Source organism: Triturus cristatus, chromosome 6 (assembly GCF_964204655.1).
Source record: "Triturus cristatus chromosome 6, aTriCri1.1, whole genome shotgun sequence".
NCBI classification, from domain to species: Eukaryota; Metazoa; Chordata; class Amphibia; order Caudata; family Salamandridae; genus Triturus; species Triturus cristatus.
In genome coordinates this window covers 193230962-193249652 of record NC_140589.1, presented here as the reverse complement: position 1 = coordinate 193249652, position 18691 = coordinate 193230962, and the positions used below count along the sequence as shown (strand labels likewise).

The 18691-nt window shown below is 43.8% G+C and overlaps 1 protein-coding gene across 2 annotated transcripts in view; it reads left to right on the top strand.

Moving 5' to 3' along the window:
* The window catches only part of LOC146816622 (cytochrome P450 2K4-like), a 312169-nt gene that overhangs the window by 107136 nt on the left and 186342 nt on the right, over positions 1-18691 (top strand). For both annotated transcript variants that reach the window (XM_085610496.1, XM_085610497.1), the window contains exons 4-5: positions 9149-9309; positions 18266-18439. In XM_085610496.1, coding sequence (XP_085466622.1) covers positions 9149-9309; positions 18266-18439 — 335 coding nt within the window. The remainder of the gene's footprint in view (positions 1-9148; positions 9310-18265; positions 18440-18691) is intronic.

Here is an 18691-nt window from a genome sequence, read left to right as displayed (position 1 = left end):
AAGCAGACATTGCCTGATCCCCGTAAAAACCCAGCAGGTTATTATAAAGAGTTGTCACAGACGGCAGGGTCATGCATTATGAATCTGGCCGACATAGACATGTTGTTTGGTAATGTTGTTCCACAGCCTCTATGGGGATCAATTCGTAATGCAGATCACGATGCAGAACTAGGGGATACATGGGCTAACATTGTTGCTGCTGATGCTAGACAAACGGGTGGTGCGAAACCAGAACCTTTAGTAGCTGAACTGCCTGGTAGAATCATCACGTATATGAAGACAATAATGCCTGCGATGCGCGTAAATTGGGACAAGTTATCTGCATGTAAGCAAAAGAAAGATGAGACAGTGTCAGACTTCTTTACTAGGTTTGAGGAAACGTTTATTGACCACAGTGGGCAAGATATGAGTACTGAGGGTGGCCAACGGTTGTTTGTGGATAAGTTTGTGCAGAATTTACTCCCTGACCTGTGTAAAAAGTTGAAAGATTCAGAGAGTTCTTGGGCCGTTTCTTCTTCAGCGCAAATACTGGCTACTGCACAGTATTATGAAAACAGAGATAAAGACGAGAAAGATAGAACGGAGAAGAAAACGAAGGAACTAAAGACAAAGGTCCTTTTACAGCAGGCCTATCCACCACGTGGCGGCGGTAATAATTATAGGCAACCCCAAGGTGTCTATCACCAACCTCAACAAGTTCAGACTAATCAGCAAATGAATGGGTATTATCAACCACGTGTCCCTGTAGGTCCCAACCAATGTTCATACTGCAAAGAGGAAGGTCATTTTAAATATAGTTGTCCTAAATTAATGCAACGGAACGGTAATATGTATGGCGCAAGAGGTAGAGGTGGTCAGCAAGCTCCTAGAGGCAGAGGGCGTGGAAGTGTTCCACAAAACGCGCGTCCTCTTCCGCCCCAAAGCGCCATTAATAGCTTTGATCAGCAAGCTAATGCGACTAGTAATACGGCTCAGTATTACAATAATGATTATTATGCAGAAGATGGTGATGCAGAGAATAATGATTACTAGGATAGCCATAGACAGAGAGAGGGAGTTGTTTCAGTGCCAGTGGATCAGAGTGGACCGTATGTTGAGGTGACTACAGCAAATGTAACGGAGCCTTTTCTGCTAGACACTGGTGCTGCAAAGAGTTCAATCATGCATTCCAAACTCCCTGGCGCACCTTTGTCTGGCGATATAAATGTTTCAGTAGGTTTTTCTGGCGCCCCAGTTAGGAACCCGATTTCCAGTCCCATGTCGCTTTCTGTTGGACCTTGCGAGCTGAAAGCGCCCCTGATCCTGACAACAGGTTGTGGTGAGAATTTGCTGGGATTAGATTTGTTGAAAAGATTGCACGCTACACTGTATTGTTCTCCTTCAGGAGTACAACTTACATTAGGCAAGAAAGTGGTTTCTCCAATGTATTTGTCTAAAAACACGATGCCACCTGAATTGTCATCCCTTCCGGATGCCCTTTGGGCTACTGGTCCCAATGATGTGGGCCTCTTGGAAATACCACCATATGTGGTGACTCTGAAGGCTAATGTCAGACTGCCACGTATTCCCCAGTACAAGATCTCTAATGAAGGCCAGAAAGCATTGTTAGACATTGTCAGCGACTTGATTAATAAGGCTGTGATTGAAGAGACAAGAGGCAACGTTTGCAATAGTCCGATTTTACCTGTCTTAAAGCGAACGGACCCTTCACAGCCACCTGTTTACAGATTTGTGATTGATCTTAGAGAGGTTAATAAGATTGTTGTGCCTCAGTTTCCGGTTGTCCCTGATATAACTGCCTTGTTAACGATGATTCTAGCCTCTGCTGCATGGTTTTCAGTGATCGATTTAAAGAATGCTTTCTTTAGTATCCCAATTGCAGAAGAGAGCAGAGACATTTTTGGTTTTAGTCTGGGAGGCCGAAGCTTCCGCTTCAAACGCGCTCCCCAAGGCTACTGCGAGAGTCCATCCATATACAGTCAAGCTTTGAAAGCGCAGCTTGATGCACTTGTTTTACCTAGTGGCGCTATCCTGATCCAGAACGTGGACGATTTACTGATCGCTGCGGATACTGAAAAGATCTGTAAAGAAGCCACATTGTCACTGTTGCGCCATTTATCCGCTTACCATCACAAAGTGTCTCTCTCTAAGCTGCAATATTGTCGACAAGAAGTGACCTACTTAGGTCATCTCTTATCGAAGGAGGGAAGGAAACTGACCCCAGAAAGAATTCAAGCCATTGCACAGTTGAGTGTGCCGAAAACACAGAGAGAAGTGTGTGCTTTCTTGGGCATCACTTCATACTGTAGGCATTGGATCCCTAGTTTTTCTTTGTTGGCAAAACCTTTATTAGCCTTAACATGCAAAGACACACCGAATCCTATCCCATGGTCTGAAGAGTGCCAGAAAAGTTTTGTGGAATTACGCAATGCGTTATGTTCAGCTCCTGTGTTGGGCACCCCTGACTATAGCAAGCCTTTTACATTGTATGTTCACGAGAAGGATGGATGTGCGTTGTCAGTGTTAACACAGCCTTTTGGCGACAGACCGCGCCCATGCGCGTATTTTTCATCCACCTTGGACCCTGTAGCGAGGGCATTGCCAAGCTGTCTGAGAGCGACAGCTGCTGCAGCGATGTCTATCCGACAATCTGCTGGTCTGGTAATGGACAACACATTGATTGTCATGGTTCCACACGCTGTAGACACATTATTAAATAGAACCAAGACACAACACTTGACTAGTGCGCGATTATCAGGGTATGAACTCACACTGTTAGCGAATCACATACACATAAAAAGATGCAATACGCTGAATCCAGCCACATTATTGCCGATTCCAGCAGACTCAGATGGGATTGAGCAACATGACTGTCTGTTCAGGACAGAAGAGGAGACGAAAGGGAGAGTAGATCTCAAGGATACTCCCCTGACTGAATGTGATGGCACTTTATGGGTAGATGGGTCATGTTTCAAGCTCCCTAATGGTGACACGACTGCTGCATATGCTATCACGACTTTACATACGGTCGTGGAAACTGCACGAGTGCCACATAATTCGGCCCAAGCAGCAGAATTGATCGCCCTCACGAGAGCATGTGTGTTGTCTGAAGGAATGAGAGTGAACATATACACAGATAGCCAGTACGCCTTTGGCGTGGCTCATAATTTTGGGCGTTTGTGGAAAGAGCGTGGGTTCCTGACGTCGCATGGAGCTAAAATTCAGAATGGCAAGTTGGTGAATGATCTCCTTGAGTCACTGACCCTACCTTTGCAAGTTGCGATCATGAAATGCAGTGCGCATAGGAAAGTCACAGATGATGTTGGACGAGGGAATGCGTTTGCTGATGAGACCGCGAAAGAAACAGCACAGAATGTGAAGACTAGAATGTATGTTGCAGGCCCCGCAAGATGGGTTAATGATGTGGGAATGTGTGAGAACACAATAGAGAGTGTGAAGTCGCTTCAGGCTGAAGCTACAGAAGAAGAGTTAAGCAAGTGGAGAGAGAGTCTGGGTAAGTTGGATGAGAATGGTTGTTGGATTGACCTGACAGAACATAGGCGATGGTTGTTGCCTGATGCATATGTGCTTCCAGTGGTTACTATGGCACATGGAATGGCGCATATCAGTACGAAAGGTATTTGTAAGTTGTTGGCTCCAGTATGGCAGAATGTTGGGATTCCCAAGTGTGCAGAGAATGTGGTCAAGAATTGCATAGTATGCCTGAAGTACAACCCTGGTAGGGGAACCCCAACTCCGGCCGGTCACTTTGCACCCCCATCATGTCCATTCGAAGTTTTGCAGCTGGACTTTATTCACATGGAAAGATGCAACAACCTGAAATATGTACTAGTGGTTGTTTGTGCTTTCTCAAAATGGGTAGAGGCTTATCCTCTGAAAGATAACACTGCCCTATCCACAGCCAAAGCCCTTGTGAAGGAGTTTTTCCCCAGGTTTGGAATGCCGAGAATGGTGTGGTGTGATAATGGAAGTGAGTTTGTGGGTAAAGTGATGAAGAATGTATGTGAAGGTTTAGGCATAAGGCAGAAATTCCACGCTGCAAATCACCCCCAATCAGCTGGACTAGTTGAACGCTACAATGGAGCCTTAAAGCTCAAGTTGGCCAAAATCCAGGCGAGCACTGGTCTTAAATGGCCTGATGCTCTGCCTCTAGCACTCTTGTCCACCAGAATGACGATACACTCACGAGTGGGACTTAGTCCTTATGAAGTAGTCTTTGGCCGCCCGGCCAACGTATGGGGTGTGCCAAGGCCTACGAAGTTCAGTGAGATTGAGCATCCAGTACTGCTCGATTACCTGTATGATTTGACTGTTAAACTGCGTGTTTTGCACCAACAGGTACATGATACTCTTCCCCAAGCCTCTGAACCTCCTGGACACCCCATCAACCCTGGCTCGTGGGTCCTGGTCCGGAATTTCCAGCGTAAGGGCAACGACGAACCTCGCTGGATCGGCCCCCATCTTGTTCTTCTTTCGACAAGATCAGCAGTGCGAGTGAAAGGGAAGAAGCACTGGATTCATGGTACTCACTGCAAGGTAGTTCCCTTGCCTCTGCCATATGACCAGTGGGTCAACGAGGGTATCGCCGACTCAGAGACAGACATTGTACCTCGCTTTGTACCATTCAGTGACGCCCGCTTAAGAGACACAGCTTCAGTCCAAGAGAGTGACAATATTCTGCAGGAAGCTGTGCCGCCATCAAATCGACTGGACACCACTGAGCCTGAACTTTTGTTTCAAGACCAAACAGCACCCGGCCATCTCCGCTATAACTTGAGACCTAGGCCCATGGACAAATAAAGATTTCCTCATTATTTCCCTTTTGACATTTTTTGCTCTCCCATCTGAAGGACTTTCTTGATTTTTGTTTTTCGAACCACCATCCGGGTTCTGCCGCAGGGTCGCGGTGCCAAGACTTTGGGGTACAGGCCGAAGACGCTAGGTCAACGGTTCTGGTTGGTCTAGGGCGTTTCCCTGGACTGACAGGCGTACTCCTTAGCAGAAGAAACTCATCCACCGCGAGCGGCCCGAGTAGAGGATGGAGTTTTGTAGGATGGAGAGACCGATTGAGGAAATGAACTCTCAAACAAGGATGTGTAGAATTGTAAAAAGTAAATGTTTTGTCTTTTTGTGCTTTGTTACACTGTGTAGTATCATGATGTTTATTGTAGGATGTGTGTTTTTCTCTGCTCCAAAACCTATTGCACCCACTCAACAGCCTATATCTCTTTCTACTGCCTCCTCTCACTCTTTTCACCCTTTGCCTGAGCACGAACAGACCCGACGATCAGAGTTCGTAAATAACTCGTTTATCCAACTCTTGCACCAGCACCAACTGGTAATGAATACGACCAATTGCTGGGTCTGTGGGTTAATGCCCCATACCACTAACAAGGGTATTCCCTACCTGGTGCTACCGTACAGTTACAATGGATCGTCATGGGCATTCCAAACCATGTTTCTCTACGCCCTAGATACATACTCCCCTCGCCCACCGCGTTCCATCAGACCCATCACCAATAATAAGGCTTTGATGAAAGGAGTTGCCGATATGAGTAGGGATATTAATGCATACTCGTCCATTCCCAAAGAAGAGCTGAGACCTTATGTAGGATGGAACGCGACGGGGTATAGTATTAGTCTGGGTGAAAGACAGCGAAAAATCTCATCTCCAATCTGGGTCGTACCCCACCTGGGTCGGTTCTGCTTACAGGGTAATGGTCAGAACCCTAGGGCTCAACTGGGAAGAAGTGACTGTACTGAAACGTACACTTTCCCGTCACAGTTTTCCCCTGCGTTTTTGGCTGCTAAGGGCACATATTTCATCTGTCATGACCGAGCATATACATGGCTGCCCCCTGATTTCTCGGGCACATGTTATATTGCGAACTTGCTACCGCCGACATTTACTGCTGCCTCTGACTATCACAAGACCAGAGTTGTGAGAGGCGTGATTAGTAAGGAGGACACTGCCGGTCAGGAAGCGGGAGACTTCTTCTTGGGTTTCCTGCCGTTTTGGGGACCTATGGTCAATAGTAGGAACCTGAGACAGCTGACTCGTGTGGTTGAATCCACCGTCAATGTAACGGCTGGTGCCCTTAGTAATTTGACAGCTGAGCTCCAAGCGGATCGCCTTATGACTTTGCAGAACCGCATGGTCCTAGACGTTATTCTTGCAGACCGCGGTGGGGTATGCAAGGTCATCCAATCCAGTTGCTGCATTTTCATACCAGATAATGCTCCAACAGTGTATCAGGCCATCTCCAAACTCCATAAAATATCTGAAGCCATACACGTGGATAAGGGAGATTGGTCACTGATGGGATGGTTCTGGGAATTGATATCTGCCTGGGGTTGGAAAGTTCTGATGGTCATTGGAATGATCTTAGCCATTCTTTTCCTGTTCTGTCTATGCATACAGTGTGCTCCTGCGATATGTGGCCTCTGTGCTACCTTATGTGTAAGGAAACCTGTATCGAGGGACGAGCTAAGTAATAGGATGATGCTACAGCAACATCTCCATGACTTCGTGAACATTGACCTAGACTCGGATTAAGATGAGTATAGTGATTGCCTATGTAAGGGCAAAAGGAGGGTCTGTCGTACTTTAGTATTCGGAACCGCGTAGGGGACAGGGCCCTACCTCTGTCTATTTTGGTATTAGCGAACCGCAAATGGTAAATGCGGCACGTACGAGTGCTTTATGTGCCGTTCCAGCTACGAATGCACTGTGTACGCGTATTCTGCTCAACTACGCGGGTTCCATTTTGGAAGCAGTGGCCATCTTGTCATTGCCCTCACATAGGCTATGATGGAGTTAATACGGGCCTCACAGTACACGGGCTTTCCCTCTGACTTCTCTGTGACCTGGGCAGCTGGCTCTGCTGCCCCGGGTCAAACCGGTCTCACGAGCTCCCCTTCCTCCTTCCACCTGTGATTCGTATCAGGGCTTGACCCGTCATAAAACCCTTTCATTCTACACAATCCCCCGGCTAATCTCTTCCACACCTGCTTGTTCTTGCTTTATGACTTGTTTCCCAAAACAGGAGATGCTCATATTTATTGGGGGGTCTATTTACTTCAAACATGGGATCTGAACCTTCCTGTGTAAATCATTGTGGGCTGGCCGAACTGGAATGTGGGATGGTCATCATGACTCTGCTTTTTCGTTTGTAATGTATACCTTTATATGACCATATCGTAAACCAAGGAATGTATGCCTGGAGCATGATATTTTGTACTTAAGGAGAAGTCCGTTCCTATGATTTTCAGCAGTCTCCTGAGAACATACACGCTGTTGTACTTCTAGGATACCTGTCATTGGTCTGCAGCCAATAAACGAATCTTTGACTTCACCTAGAAGACTCTGTGTTTCTGTAGGTCCGGAACAGGGTGAAACCCCGAAGTCATAGGGTGTGTGCCCCTGCACCGCTGGGTCTAAAATACCCAGTACTTCATTATTGCTACTATTGTTTATCCTGTGGTCTTCCCTACTGGAACATGGAACACTATGCCTACGTGGTATGACCTATGTTCCATGTTCCAGAGTGGACGGTTGAGGAATACTCTTCATGTATCAAGATGCGCTGTGTCTCTCTCCTTGTACTTCTAAGAATAAACATTCAAATTTCACCAGCCTGCCTGAGCATCGATACTTTACACCCCTCTTTACTCTTCCCTGAACCCCTCCCATTTAGTAGTAAATAGGTCCCTTTTCCAGCTACCCTCCCGGACCTTCCCTCATTTATTAAGTAGTAAACTTTCAGAGTGTAAGGATCTCCTGGAAGAAAAGATAGGAGAGGCGGAGGTGGATATTTATCCTCGTAGGTTTGTTAATAGAATTTATGAATAAGCCCCAAAATCTTTTAATATTCTACTTGCCTGGGAACTAATGTTATCTAAAGCAAATTGCGTTCTTCTTTGATTTACATTTACATAGAAAATTAAATATTCACTTAAAGATTTTAAAAAAGGATTGAAGGACAATGAATGTGAAAACAGTTATTTGAAACTTTGAGCCTGATTTTGATGTCGGGCGGAAAGCCTCCGACAGTCTTTCGGAGACTTTCTGCCTGACACCGAGAGTTTCCCTCCAATCCCAGCATTACAATGATGGCGGGGGGATTCTTTACAAAGTCCGTCGGAAGAGGAGCAGAATTGCAATCCCATGAATGATGGCGGAGCCAGCCTCGGCTTCGCCATCAGGATTACAATGTGGGTTTCCAACAGCCCTTCCATGTTGGCCTTTACGACATGGAAAGGCTATTGAAAAGTGACTTCTGGGGCCCATATCAGGGCCTCCTTTCTCCTGGTCCTCCGCTATGGGGTGCCTGCCACACGATGCTGGGATGTTTCCAAACATCCATTTTCGAACTGAAGCTTGTGCTGTGGGCCTTTTCCGCCTGCCACACAAACTTCCGATATAAAATGGATGTCTGTGACCGTCGGTCGCTTCCTAATACTGAGGTCAGAACTGCCGACCTAGGGTCTGGCGGTTCCAGACCGCTACGGTGTTGGGGGGCCGTAAGTCTACCCGACATCATAACGAGTCCCTTTGATTTTGTATTGTGAAGCATTTTCATTAAAACACTTACTTTTACAATTAGGGAGCATCACATGACTGTTCTTCAGACTGCATGGCTGTTATTTTGTACACTAATTCTTAGCCCTTTCCAAGATCAAATTGTATCTTGGACTTATGTAAAATGCCATTTCCAAGATGGGCACCAGCTGCATTTGGCTATGCCAATGGATGCCATGTTATTTTTCAGTCACTGGCAAGGCCAATAGCGGCAGCAAACAAGCATTGGCAAAGTCAGGTCGATTAGATTTGCTAATGCATGTTCTTTAGTTTTTAGCTGCATGCCATATTTTGTTTTGATTAGCTTATATATGGCACTGATGTAAACTGCCTCTAGTGTTTTTCTTCTTCTGTCTTGGGCTTGAGCAGTGTAAGAAATTATGTTTTTTTCAGTTGCATATTGCAAACGATATTCCTTTTAAACATTTCACATCTACATGCATGTCTGAAAATAATCTGCTATTAGAAATGCATCACTACAAACATATCTATGAAATATCTTGTGTCTTTATTTTAATTAACTCAGTTTATTCCCACATTTCCCAGGAAAGCCCCTTGACATCACTGTGATGCTGAATTCTGCTGTTGCCAATATCATCGCCTCCATAGTGCTTGGACACCGCTTTGAATATGATCATCCCACACTGCTGAAGCTGACTTGGCTGGTTTGTGAAAACCTAAGGTTAATAGGAACACCCATGGTTAAAGTAAGTTCACTTATTAGTCCTTAACAGAGCATACATATGTGTAATAATAGCAATGTAAAAACTTGTATACACAAGAATTAAAAGATCGAAATCCGGACCTGTTAACATTTATGTAGGGTAGCGCTACACAAAAGATAATCAGATCCCTGATTTAAAGTCAGACCAAAGTTTCAAGATAGCTTCTGAAATTACTACATTTATTGAGTCCAAATATAATTCAGGTTGCCCGATTGTACATTTTCTGTAGTTTTTTTCTGCAGTGACAAGTGACATATAGTGAGAAAGTGTATTATTATCTGGAGTACATGGTAGTTCACCACAAGTAATAATATCACTATTCTTGTTATGTCCATTAAAAGTTTCTGTAATTTAAGCCTCAGCTCAACCCCTGGTAGTTATGACACAGAGCAAACAGGCTTAACTTAAGAAAATGTGTTAAGCATATAGAAGTACCAAAACACTTAAAAGCTCAAAAACAAAACACCATAAAAATCCCACTTGAGTTTAAAAACAATACAGACGAATTTAATGAACAATATTACACAAAAATACAAACATCTATTAAGGAGAACTGGAGATATGAATTTTTAAAATTTTAAATAAACATAGGGCCAAAAAGTGTTAAGTGGCAACCACGGTCATCTGGTTGAGGTGGACTGCTACCTAGGCATAATTTAAGACCAACCGTAATAGAGAGTGAGTCAGATATAGAAATAGCAGCTAATTTAGAATCCCGTGTTAGAATTTTTTTTTTGAAAAAAGAAATCTGTTTGTTTCAAGGCTCCGTCATATTGATGGAGCCCTGCTCCAAACAACGAAATGCATTGACATGATTCCCTGTGATGACGGTTCCTGGCAATGCTTTATAATTGACCGCCAGTTTATCGGTTATTTATAAATCGGCGGTCTGGACCTAAGCCAGGATGTTGGAGGAATCTACTCTGCTGACCTGGTGGAACAAAGGCTCAACCACTGAAGTATAAATCAGGCCCTTATTCACTTTTTTGGAGCTTGGAATCCTCTGGTTGGGCAAGGCTGCAAGCGGTAGACACACAGGAGTCCACAAAGCTGGATAGCTTCTCCATAAAATCTCATTGAAACAGATTTGCTGCTGCAGAAAAACAGTGAGCGGTAACACGCCTTTGTTAGATTGACTTTAAAAGTTGTTCTGGTCTCCGGGGGGAGTTGGAGTCAAGAAGCTTCTAAGTTTCAGGTCTTTCAGGATGTTAGGAGGAACACTATTGACCCAGCCAAGGGTCCCGGGACCTCAGAATCAGCACTTTGAACTCAAGATTCACTGCAACAGAAGCCACCAGGAGGGTCTATGGCAGGTCCAGTTGGAAATGGCCAGCTATGCCCCTCAGCAAAAGAGAACTTGTAGCTTGTTGTGCATCAGTAGGCTAATAGGAAATCAGGTAACTGACTTTTGACATCATCGTATTTGCCCTGAGTACAAGTGAGAACAGGTCCAGCCTGTCAGGTCTTCTCACAGGTCTCAGCAGGCACAGTCCTTCTTCTGTTCTGCCATTTGTATAGCGGGTATCCAGGAGTGCTATATGTATGCATGGCAGTAGCCTATGGCTGGGGGTAACTCCAGGCCCCTGCCTAACAAGCAGAAACAAAGACCCAGGGGTAACCCTACCCACTTTTGCAACAGTTCCTGTTATCTATACAATAAACAATCCAAAGTGCTCCTCTAATGCACAAATATAAAATGGTAAAATCCATCTTCCCTTGTGCAGAGGTGTTGCTAGGAAAAGGAGCAATCCCTCCTCTGTGGTCACTTCAAACCTGTTTTGGGGGGCAGTTCCTCTCTTACTGGGAATGGTGACCATCTGACTAGGGAAAAAAGGAAGTATTGGCCAGTTCTGCTCCTACATTAGCCTGGGACACTATAGGACACTTCGAAATTAATCAAGTTTCACACAGCCCTGATGGCATTCCTGCCAGAGGAACAGAAACTCCTCCCTACACTCAAGGTCTTTGTCCTGTTCTAGGAACAGTTTTCATACCTCACTGGGCGCTATTCAGCTACAGAGTGATGGTTGGAGCTCATGTAGATCAGCCTCCAGAGGCTTTAGGCCGGAAAGAGGTAACTTTCAAAAAGTACCCTTCTTGAATAGTTGTTATAAATTCAATTTTACCATTAAATTAGATTTGCAATAGATCTTAAAAATGTTAGAAAGTTAGAATTATGTAATAATGTAAGGGAGCACTTTTCTATGGAACAGCCAGCTGTGCTACAGTGAAAATAGCCTTTGGGACTGCTTAACTGCAAGAACATGTGTAACATTAAGTATTAAAGTCCTAATTTTAAATACCATCCTACGTGCCTTAGGGGTTATCAGGCCTACATAGAGGTGGAATATGAATATTTAAAACAAATTTATTTACCTGTCAAAAGGGTTTGTTTTGACAGGTCAGAATACAACTTCGAAACTGCCACAGCAAGGCTACAATGATATGCCAACAGTCATGTTTCCACTATAACTGCAGCGGGTAGCAGAATGCATGCTACAGTTCACCAGTGACATTTAGATTACAGGCCCTGGGTGCACTTTTGTAGTATATACTAGGAAATTAAAGGTAAGTTAATATGCAAGTTAGTACTATAACAGAGTTCAACATATTTCACGCTTCAGAGCACATGCACTTAGGCCTGGTTAGCAGAGTCACAGTGCACAGAAAAGCCTTTGCTTCCTCCGTCAGGACTATCTGCCAATATTCAGAGGTAAGATCAAATGTCCTGAGATACTTGGCAGCCCCCAAACCGTTGTTGAGATCATCAGCTCTGGGAATGGGGTGTGCATCTGTCGTGGTGATGACATTCATTCCTTTGTAGTCCAAGCAGAACCTGAGTTCTGGAGTCCCTGATTTCGGGCTGGTCTTGAGAACCAGCATCAATGGGCTGGCCCATAGACTACAAGATGGCTAAATCACCGGGAAGGTCAACATTTTTGCAATGTCTGCGTGAATGCTGGCCCTCACTTTATTTGATAACCTGTAGATGTTGTTTTTATGCAGGTAAGTTTTCACCAGTGTCAATGGCATGCGACACTGCTGAGCCAGTACAAGTGTCACTAAGAGCAGTCCAGCAAACGTCCCTAGCAACTGGCAAGTATCTGCTGCTGTTCTGTCAATTGTAGGGGAGAGCACTACTCCCTCCGTTTGAAGCATCCTTGGCATTGTAAGAAAGGAGCTCTGAAATGATTCACCCCCCACCTCTACCTGTGACCATGAGCATGGTCATGCTGCCCTGTCAAAGTGAGGCTTATGGCGGTTGGCATGGATCCTCCTGTAGAGTTTTTTGGGATACCAAGATACACGAGGTAGGTGTCCTCACTTATCTTCTCCAGTACTGTGAAGGGCCCAGTCATTGGTCCTGGAGTGCCAGTGGAGCCATGGCTCCTCCACCCACCCATTGGCATTTCACCAAGTTGGCTTTATGGTAATATCACTGCATAATAAGCTCCTAGCTGGGATCCAAGTTTTTGTTAGCCCTCTTTCCATTCTCAGTCGTGCAGGAATGCAAGCCGAGCACATTGTCCACAATGTCCTGTTTTGGTTACTTGAGAGATTTCTCCCACCCATCTCAGACACGATTTCAGGGACCCCTGACAGTGTGCTCATACGAAAAGTCAAAGGGGTGAAGTACACTTTCTTTTCTTGTACCTCCTCATAGAAAAATAAAAAAGCATGGGGGAAGGACATCTGACTTCCTACAGGGTTTCTCAGAAAACCCCATAATTATAGCTTTTAGGGTATTGTTGAATCTCTCCACAAGTGTGAGGGTGATAAGGAGTGGTGAACTTGTCAGTCACCCTCCACTCATCCCGCATAGTCTTCAAGTTGGCAGACATGAAGTTTGTCTACCTATCTGAGTTCACCTCCTTGGGGAATGCTACTCTGGTAACAATACCAAGGAGGACACCTAGAGGCATGAGTTGCCACCAAGATGAGCCTGTCCTCTAAAGCTGTTTTAGAGTCTGGGAGCTTGAATATGGCAATCCCCACTCTCTCAAAAGGCCTCCCCACCACAGGGAGTGGAATCAGGGAAGCCTTGAATCTTGCCACTGGCTCGAAAAGTGGTGCAGGAGTAATAGAAATCCTTCACCTTTTTTCAGACATTTGCGGCAGTAAAAGTTACTGACCAAACTGTTCCAGGTTTTGGCCTGCCCCAAATGTACAGCCAAGGGGATTTCAGGGGCTAGGATTAAGAGGAATGTCATGTAACACTGTGGAACTACTAATGTTCTGGTTACCCATGTTTGTGTCTGTAGGCTCACTATACATGACATCCTCATCCCAGTAGATGCTGTGAGTTACACTGATACCCTCCTGAACTTCAGGTTGGCCCGCAAACCTTTAGGAGTTGGGCACTCTTTCTGCACTTAGCAAAATTCCTCTCTGGACAGTCCTCCTGTCTCATGCAGTTCATGAGTTTCTGGCAGGTCTCTAAGAGAAGCCCTTCTTCCCCATTGGGCTTCAAGTGGGTTCTGATTCCATCAGGGCCGTGGGATGTTTTGAGGCTGGTTTCCCACAGCGCTTGCCCTTTGTGAGAAATTGGGTTGTTGTTTGACTGGGGTCTGAGCCCTAGTCCAGCAACACCCTGAATCCCTGGCAGGGTGAACCACAAAAAGTCACTAAATTAAACTGTGCTTAACCCTGAGTATCTTGGCACAAAAAGCAGTCAGGTTTAACTTAGAGGCAATGTATAAAGTATTTGTGCAGCACTTTAAAAACAGTAATAAAGAAATAAAACAACACAAGAAAAATTCCATGACAAATTAGCAAAAAAGAGTGAAATGTCATAAATTATTTGACATGTAAATGAGAAAAACCCAATCAATTGTATCAGAGTTATGAACTTTTAAATTTGTTAGTGAAAGTCAAAGTCAAAAAGTATGGCCAACCATAATGGAGCACGGTTCAGATACAAAAAGTGGATTGGGTCCAGTTAGCGCTAACCTTTGCAATTCGAAGAAGTTTCAAGATAAATGTTCAGTGAAGAAAAGTTCAGTGGGGGCAATGCTGCAGGCAGTGTCTAAGGAGGGAGCATAGTCAACAAAGTTGCAGTGAAAACTTCTACATTCACTTTTATGGAAGTTGAAAATCTCCAGGAAAAGATGAAAGAACGCTCCCTATTCAGTTTCAAGTGAGACTGCGCTCAGCTCCACCACCCCATCCTTATGTGCCCCTTAAGGTACACCTAAATCCTATATTGTGTGACTCGCTGGGAGGAATTCATCAAGTCTAACTGTCAGCTACACCCAGTCATGTGACCAAGGAGAGGCTGCAGGAACCAAATGCCTAAGGGCAGGAAAGTGCCAGCTTCCTAAAAGTGTCATTTTCAAACATTTTAATTTAAAATGCAACTATACCATTAAATCAGATTTTTTAGTATTATTCCATATAGTCCAAACATGAAAAGCTTACCTTGTCCCAATCAAACGTTAAACTGGCAGTTTAACGTTTGATTGGGACAAGGCTTCAATGGCAGACATGGGGCATATTTTAATGGGCTACGTAAGTGGAAGGCACAATATGTGCTGAAGGCCCTGTGGTGACATTTAATTTACAGGCCCTAGTTATATGGCATACCACTGTATAAGGGACTAATCAGTAAAATACATTTCCCAATCAGGTGTAAGCCAATTAGCAATGTTTAGGAGAGTGAGCATAAGCACTTTAGCACTAGTTAGCTGTGGTAAAGTGCACAGAGTCCTAAGGCCAACAAAAAGCCAAAAAAGGGAGGTGAGTAGGTAAAGGGTTTTGGGAGGAATATCATAAGGCTGACAGATGGCACACTTGGTGGTGAGAACCTGGGCCTGCATTTCAGACTCCAGGCCCCCTTGACTTCCCTGACAGGCTGTATGGGCCCTTCTGGCCACAACACCCACTCAGGCAGACCCTCAATAACAGCATGGGACCTCCTTTCCACTTAAGCCAAAACAGAGGTTTCTAGGGCATTTCCCAATAGATGCTCCACTGGAATGGCAGGGCTCACAACTACATTTATATGGTCAGTAACCCCTCCCAACTCAAAACTGACCATTGCTATTGAATGAAATCCAACTCATTATCAGCTTTGATTAGCCTATGGAGAATGTCCAGGATCATCTTCTCTGTTGAAACTAGCCGGTCCACCACTGTTTCTCTCAGAGCCTCAACCTTGTTCCTGGTGATGATTGGCCATTGCCTGTACTTCCCTATGTTGAGGCTTCAACATCCACCCCTCCCACTGAGACTAAGGGGGCTTCCGTCCAACCGCTGTTATCCCCTGAGCAAACTTTAATCTCAATTACTACACTTGAAATTCCTATGCCTTCAGTCCCTTGGGATGGCCCACATATTGGGTGCTTCTTGGAACAGACTGAGCTTATATTTTAATGTCCTCACTTGTAACAGAAGGGGTCAGGGAGCACACTGCCTCTTACCCCCAACACATTTCACCCCATTCCATTCTGGTGAATAGTAGCAGTACTATTAGTATTACTTTTGTTGTTTTGGTATACTACTATTAGTATTAGTATTATTAGAATTAATATTATAATAGATGTTTTCGGGAAAAGGACCCTTTTTGCATGGTCACCCCCATGTTTTTGCTGATTTGTATTCCTGGTATTTTCCAGTGCTCAGTTTATGTGCTCTGATCCCTAAAACTTGTTGACATTGGCTAATCCCTGATTGGCTTATTTACTTTTATATAAGGCTATGGTGTGGAAATATACTAATGGCTTGAAAAGTTAAAAGTCACCTGTGGACTGCAGCACATATTGTGCCATCCACTCATGTGGCAAAGGAAAACATTGCTTCAGGTCTACCATTGTAACCAGACTGCTGCATTGTAATACCTGCAGTGCAACATGTTAAAATAACCCATTTAAAAGGTAAATACCTCCCTTTTAAATGTTAGCAAGTCAGCCCTATGTAATACTTGTAGCCCAAAAGGTAGTATGAATGGCATTTAAAACAGAAAAAATTTAGAAAATGTATGTTATCATGCCCATTCAGTGACAAGGCCCTAAAAGCTATTTTCACTGTGGCAGGTCTTGATGTACTATGTAGAAAACATACGTACAGAATACAGTTCTAATGCTGTTATATCAGTAATAGATAATTATGTTTATTGGTTATTAAAAATCCAATTCAATGGTGAAGTCAGATTTTTTATTAAATATTGATGAAATTTGATGACATTTACTGTCAGAAGGCTAATTATCATAAGCCTCTACCAGCTGGCAGCATTTGCTCAAGTAGCAAAATAGGTGTGAAACAGGCGTGACATGCCTCACAGGAGCAAACAATAGGCTGACCAGAATGAGTACATATGACTCTGAACTCCACAGAATGCTCAGAGCATGGTCTGGGGCATCAGTTTGACTGCACATTATCAAATCCTGCTTAACATGTCTATTGAGCCACAAAGCAACTGTTGTGGTAAGATTGCTTAAGGACCCTGCTTTTGTCCTACCAGACTACTGTTTTATACATGGATTTTAGTGTTGGATGTGGGAGGACACTGGTGATTTCCTTATGCCATTTCAACACATGCCCCCAGTGCTTAAAGCCCAAGTTTAGGGTTGCCGGAGACTTTTACCATCTTGAAAATGCCCTGACACATCACATTTTGTGCCTGTTTGCAGTAAGGCAAGCAGGAACTACTAAATATTCACCCTGGAACCTTCACCCTGTTGGTTAGGGAGTGCCAATGAGTCACTCCTACCCTCTATCTGGTGCCAAGCATAAATGAGGCACCCCAAGGCACCTTCATAGAAACACTGCTGGACATGCAAAAAGTATCATGCTGACTAAGTCTGCTGTCCTTGGTATCTGTGACCTGTGAGAAGGACTTTAACTCATTCCACTTGAAATCCAAGGACAGAAACTTTTCCAAAGATGAAAAGGCTGATCCCCTGGGTGGCTCCAAGTACATAAAAAAGTGAGGGGAATATACCTGTCAAGAAACCCAGATGACCAGTGGCAACTGGACCTGACTGGACTTTGTTGTTCCTCTCTGTCTGACACCCTAAGAGTCTCTATGTGTTTCTGCAGAGGTCCTAGGGGCTTTTGAATTGTGATCCTGTGATTGTTGAGGCTCCAAAGAAGTTTGGAAACTTTTTCATAAATTTTGCTAGTGAAAATATTGGGGACCAACCGCGAAAAATATCCCACATGTAGTGCCAGTAAATTGAATTTCAGGTTTGTCCCATGTGGAGAAGCATCTTTCCTCCTAAAAACAACAAAGTACCTTTTCAGATTGGGACATTGAAACTTTTTCAACTTTCTTATTGCCAGTCCCTAGTGGAATCAATCTACTTGTATCTAACCCGTGCTCCAATGTGAAAATCGCCACCACCATTGTCTACCATTGGCTAATTCATATCTCTGGATCCCATTATTTTTGTTGTTTTGGTGTCATTTTGCTTATTATGTTTTTCCCCATTTTTCTAATTTGGAGTGTGATTTTTAATAGTAATAATAATAATAATAAAACCATTTGTAGAGTGCGAACAGCTACCTCCAATAAATGTGTCCCGGCGCTAATTTGTTGTGTTTTGATTTTGTAACTGTTTTGACACTTCCAAATGCTTTACACATTTTCTCTCAGCTAAGCTTTTCGGCGCTGTGCCACAGCTGCCAGGATTTGGCATCAGGTTTAAATACTGAATGCTTTGTTTGGACACAACACATTACTTTTGGTGGTTTACCATCCACCCCAACTAATAATTCACTTTTTTACAATGATCATGTCAGATTTTGTTTTGTAATCATTACTGGATTCTTACAATTACTCTGTTGAGCAGCAGGTAAAGGAAAATATTTTATATTTTCAGATGCACGTGTAAGATAAATATTGCACCTGCATTTCTGCTGATCACATAATGATTAGTTAGTATAATGTATGTTTAGAGATATAATGTTCTAAATTGCTTGCTATTTATCTACATTGTAGCTCTACAATTTATATCCTGCTTTGGAATTCTTGCCTGGAAATCACAAATCTGTAATTCAAAATGTACAACGTATTCACTCTTTTCTGCGCAAAACTTTCATGAAGAGTAGAGATGAACTGAATAGTGATGACAAGAGAAATTTCATAGATGCATTCCTACTCAAGGAGCAACAGGTAACATTAATTAAGCAAATTATGTCCATGCAAGTTTTAGATGTGTCTGCTTATGGTTGCTAATACCGTTTTATTTTCACCTGGTGCATATGAGTAATGAGGACTTCTAGTTATTTTTCTGTAATTCTACGGCTGTTTTTTGGTAACATTCCATGTTTCAACATATGTTTTTAACTGTGCAATGGCCGGTCAGGGTGCATGTTTGCAACTGATGTGTTTGAATTAATGGAAAAATGAAAATTGAGAAACCAC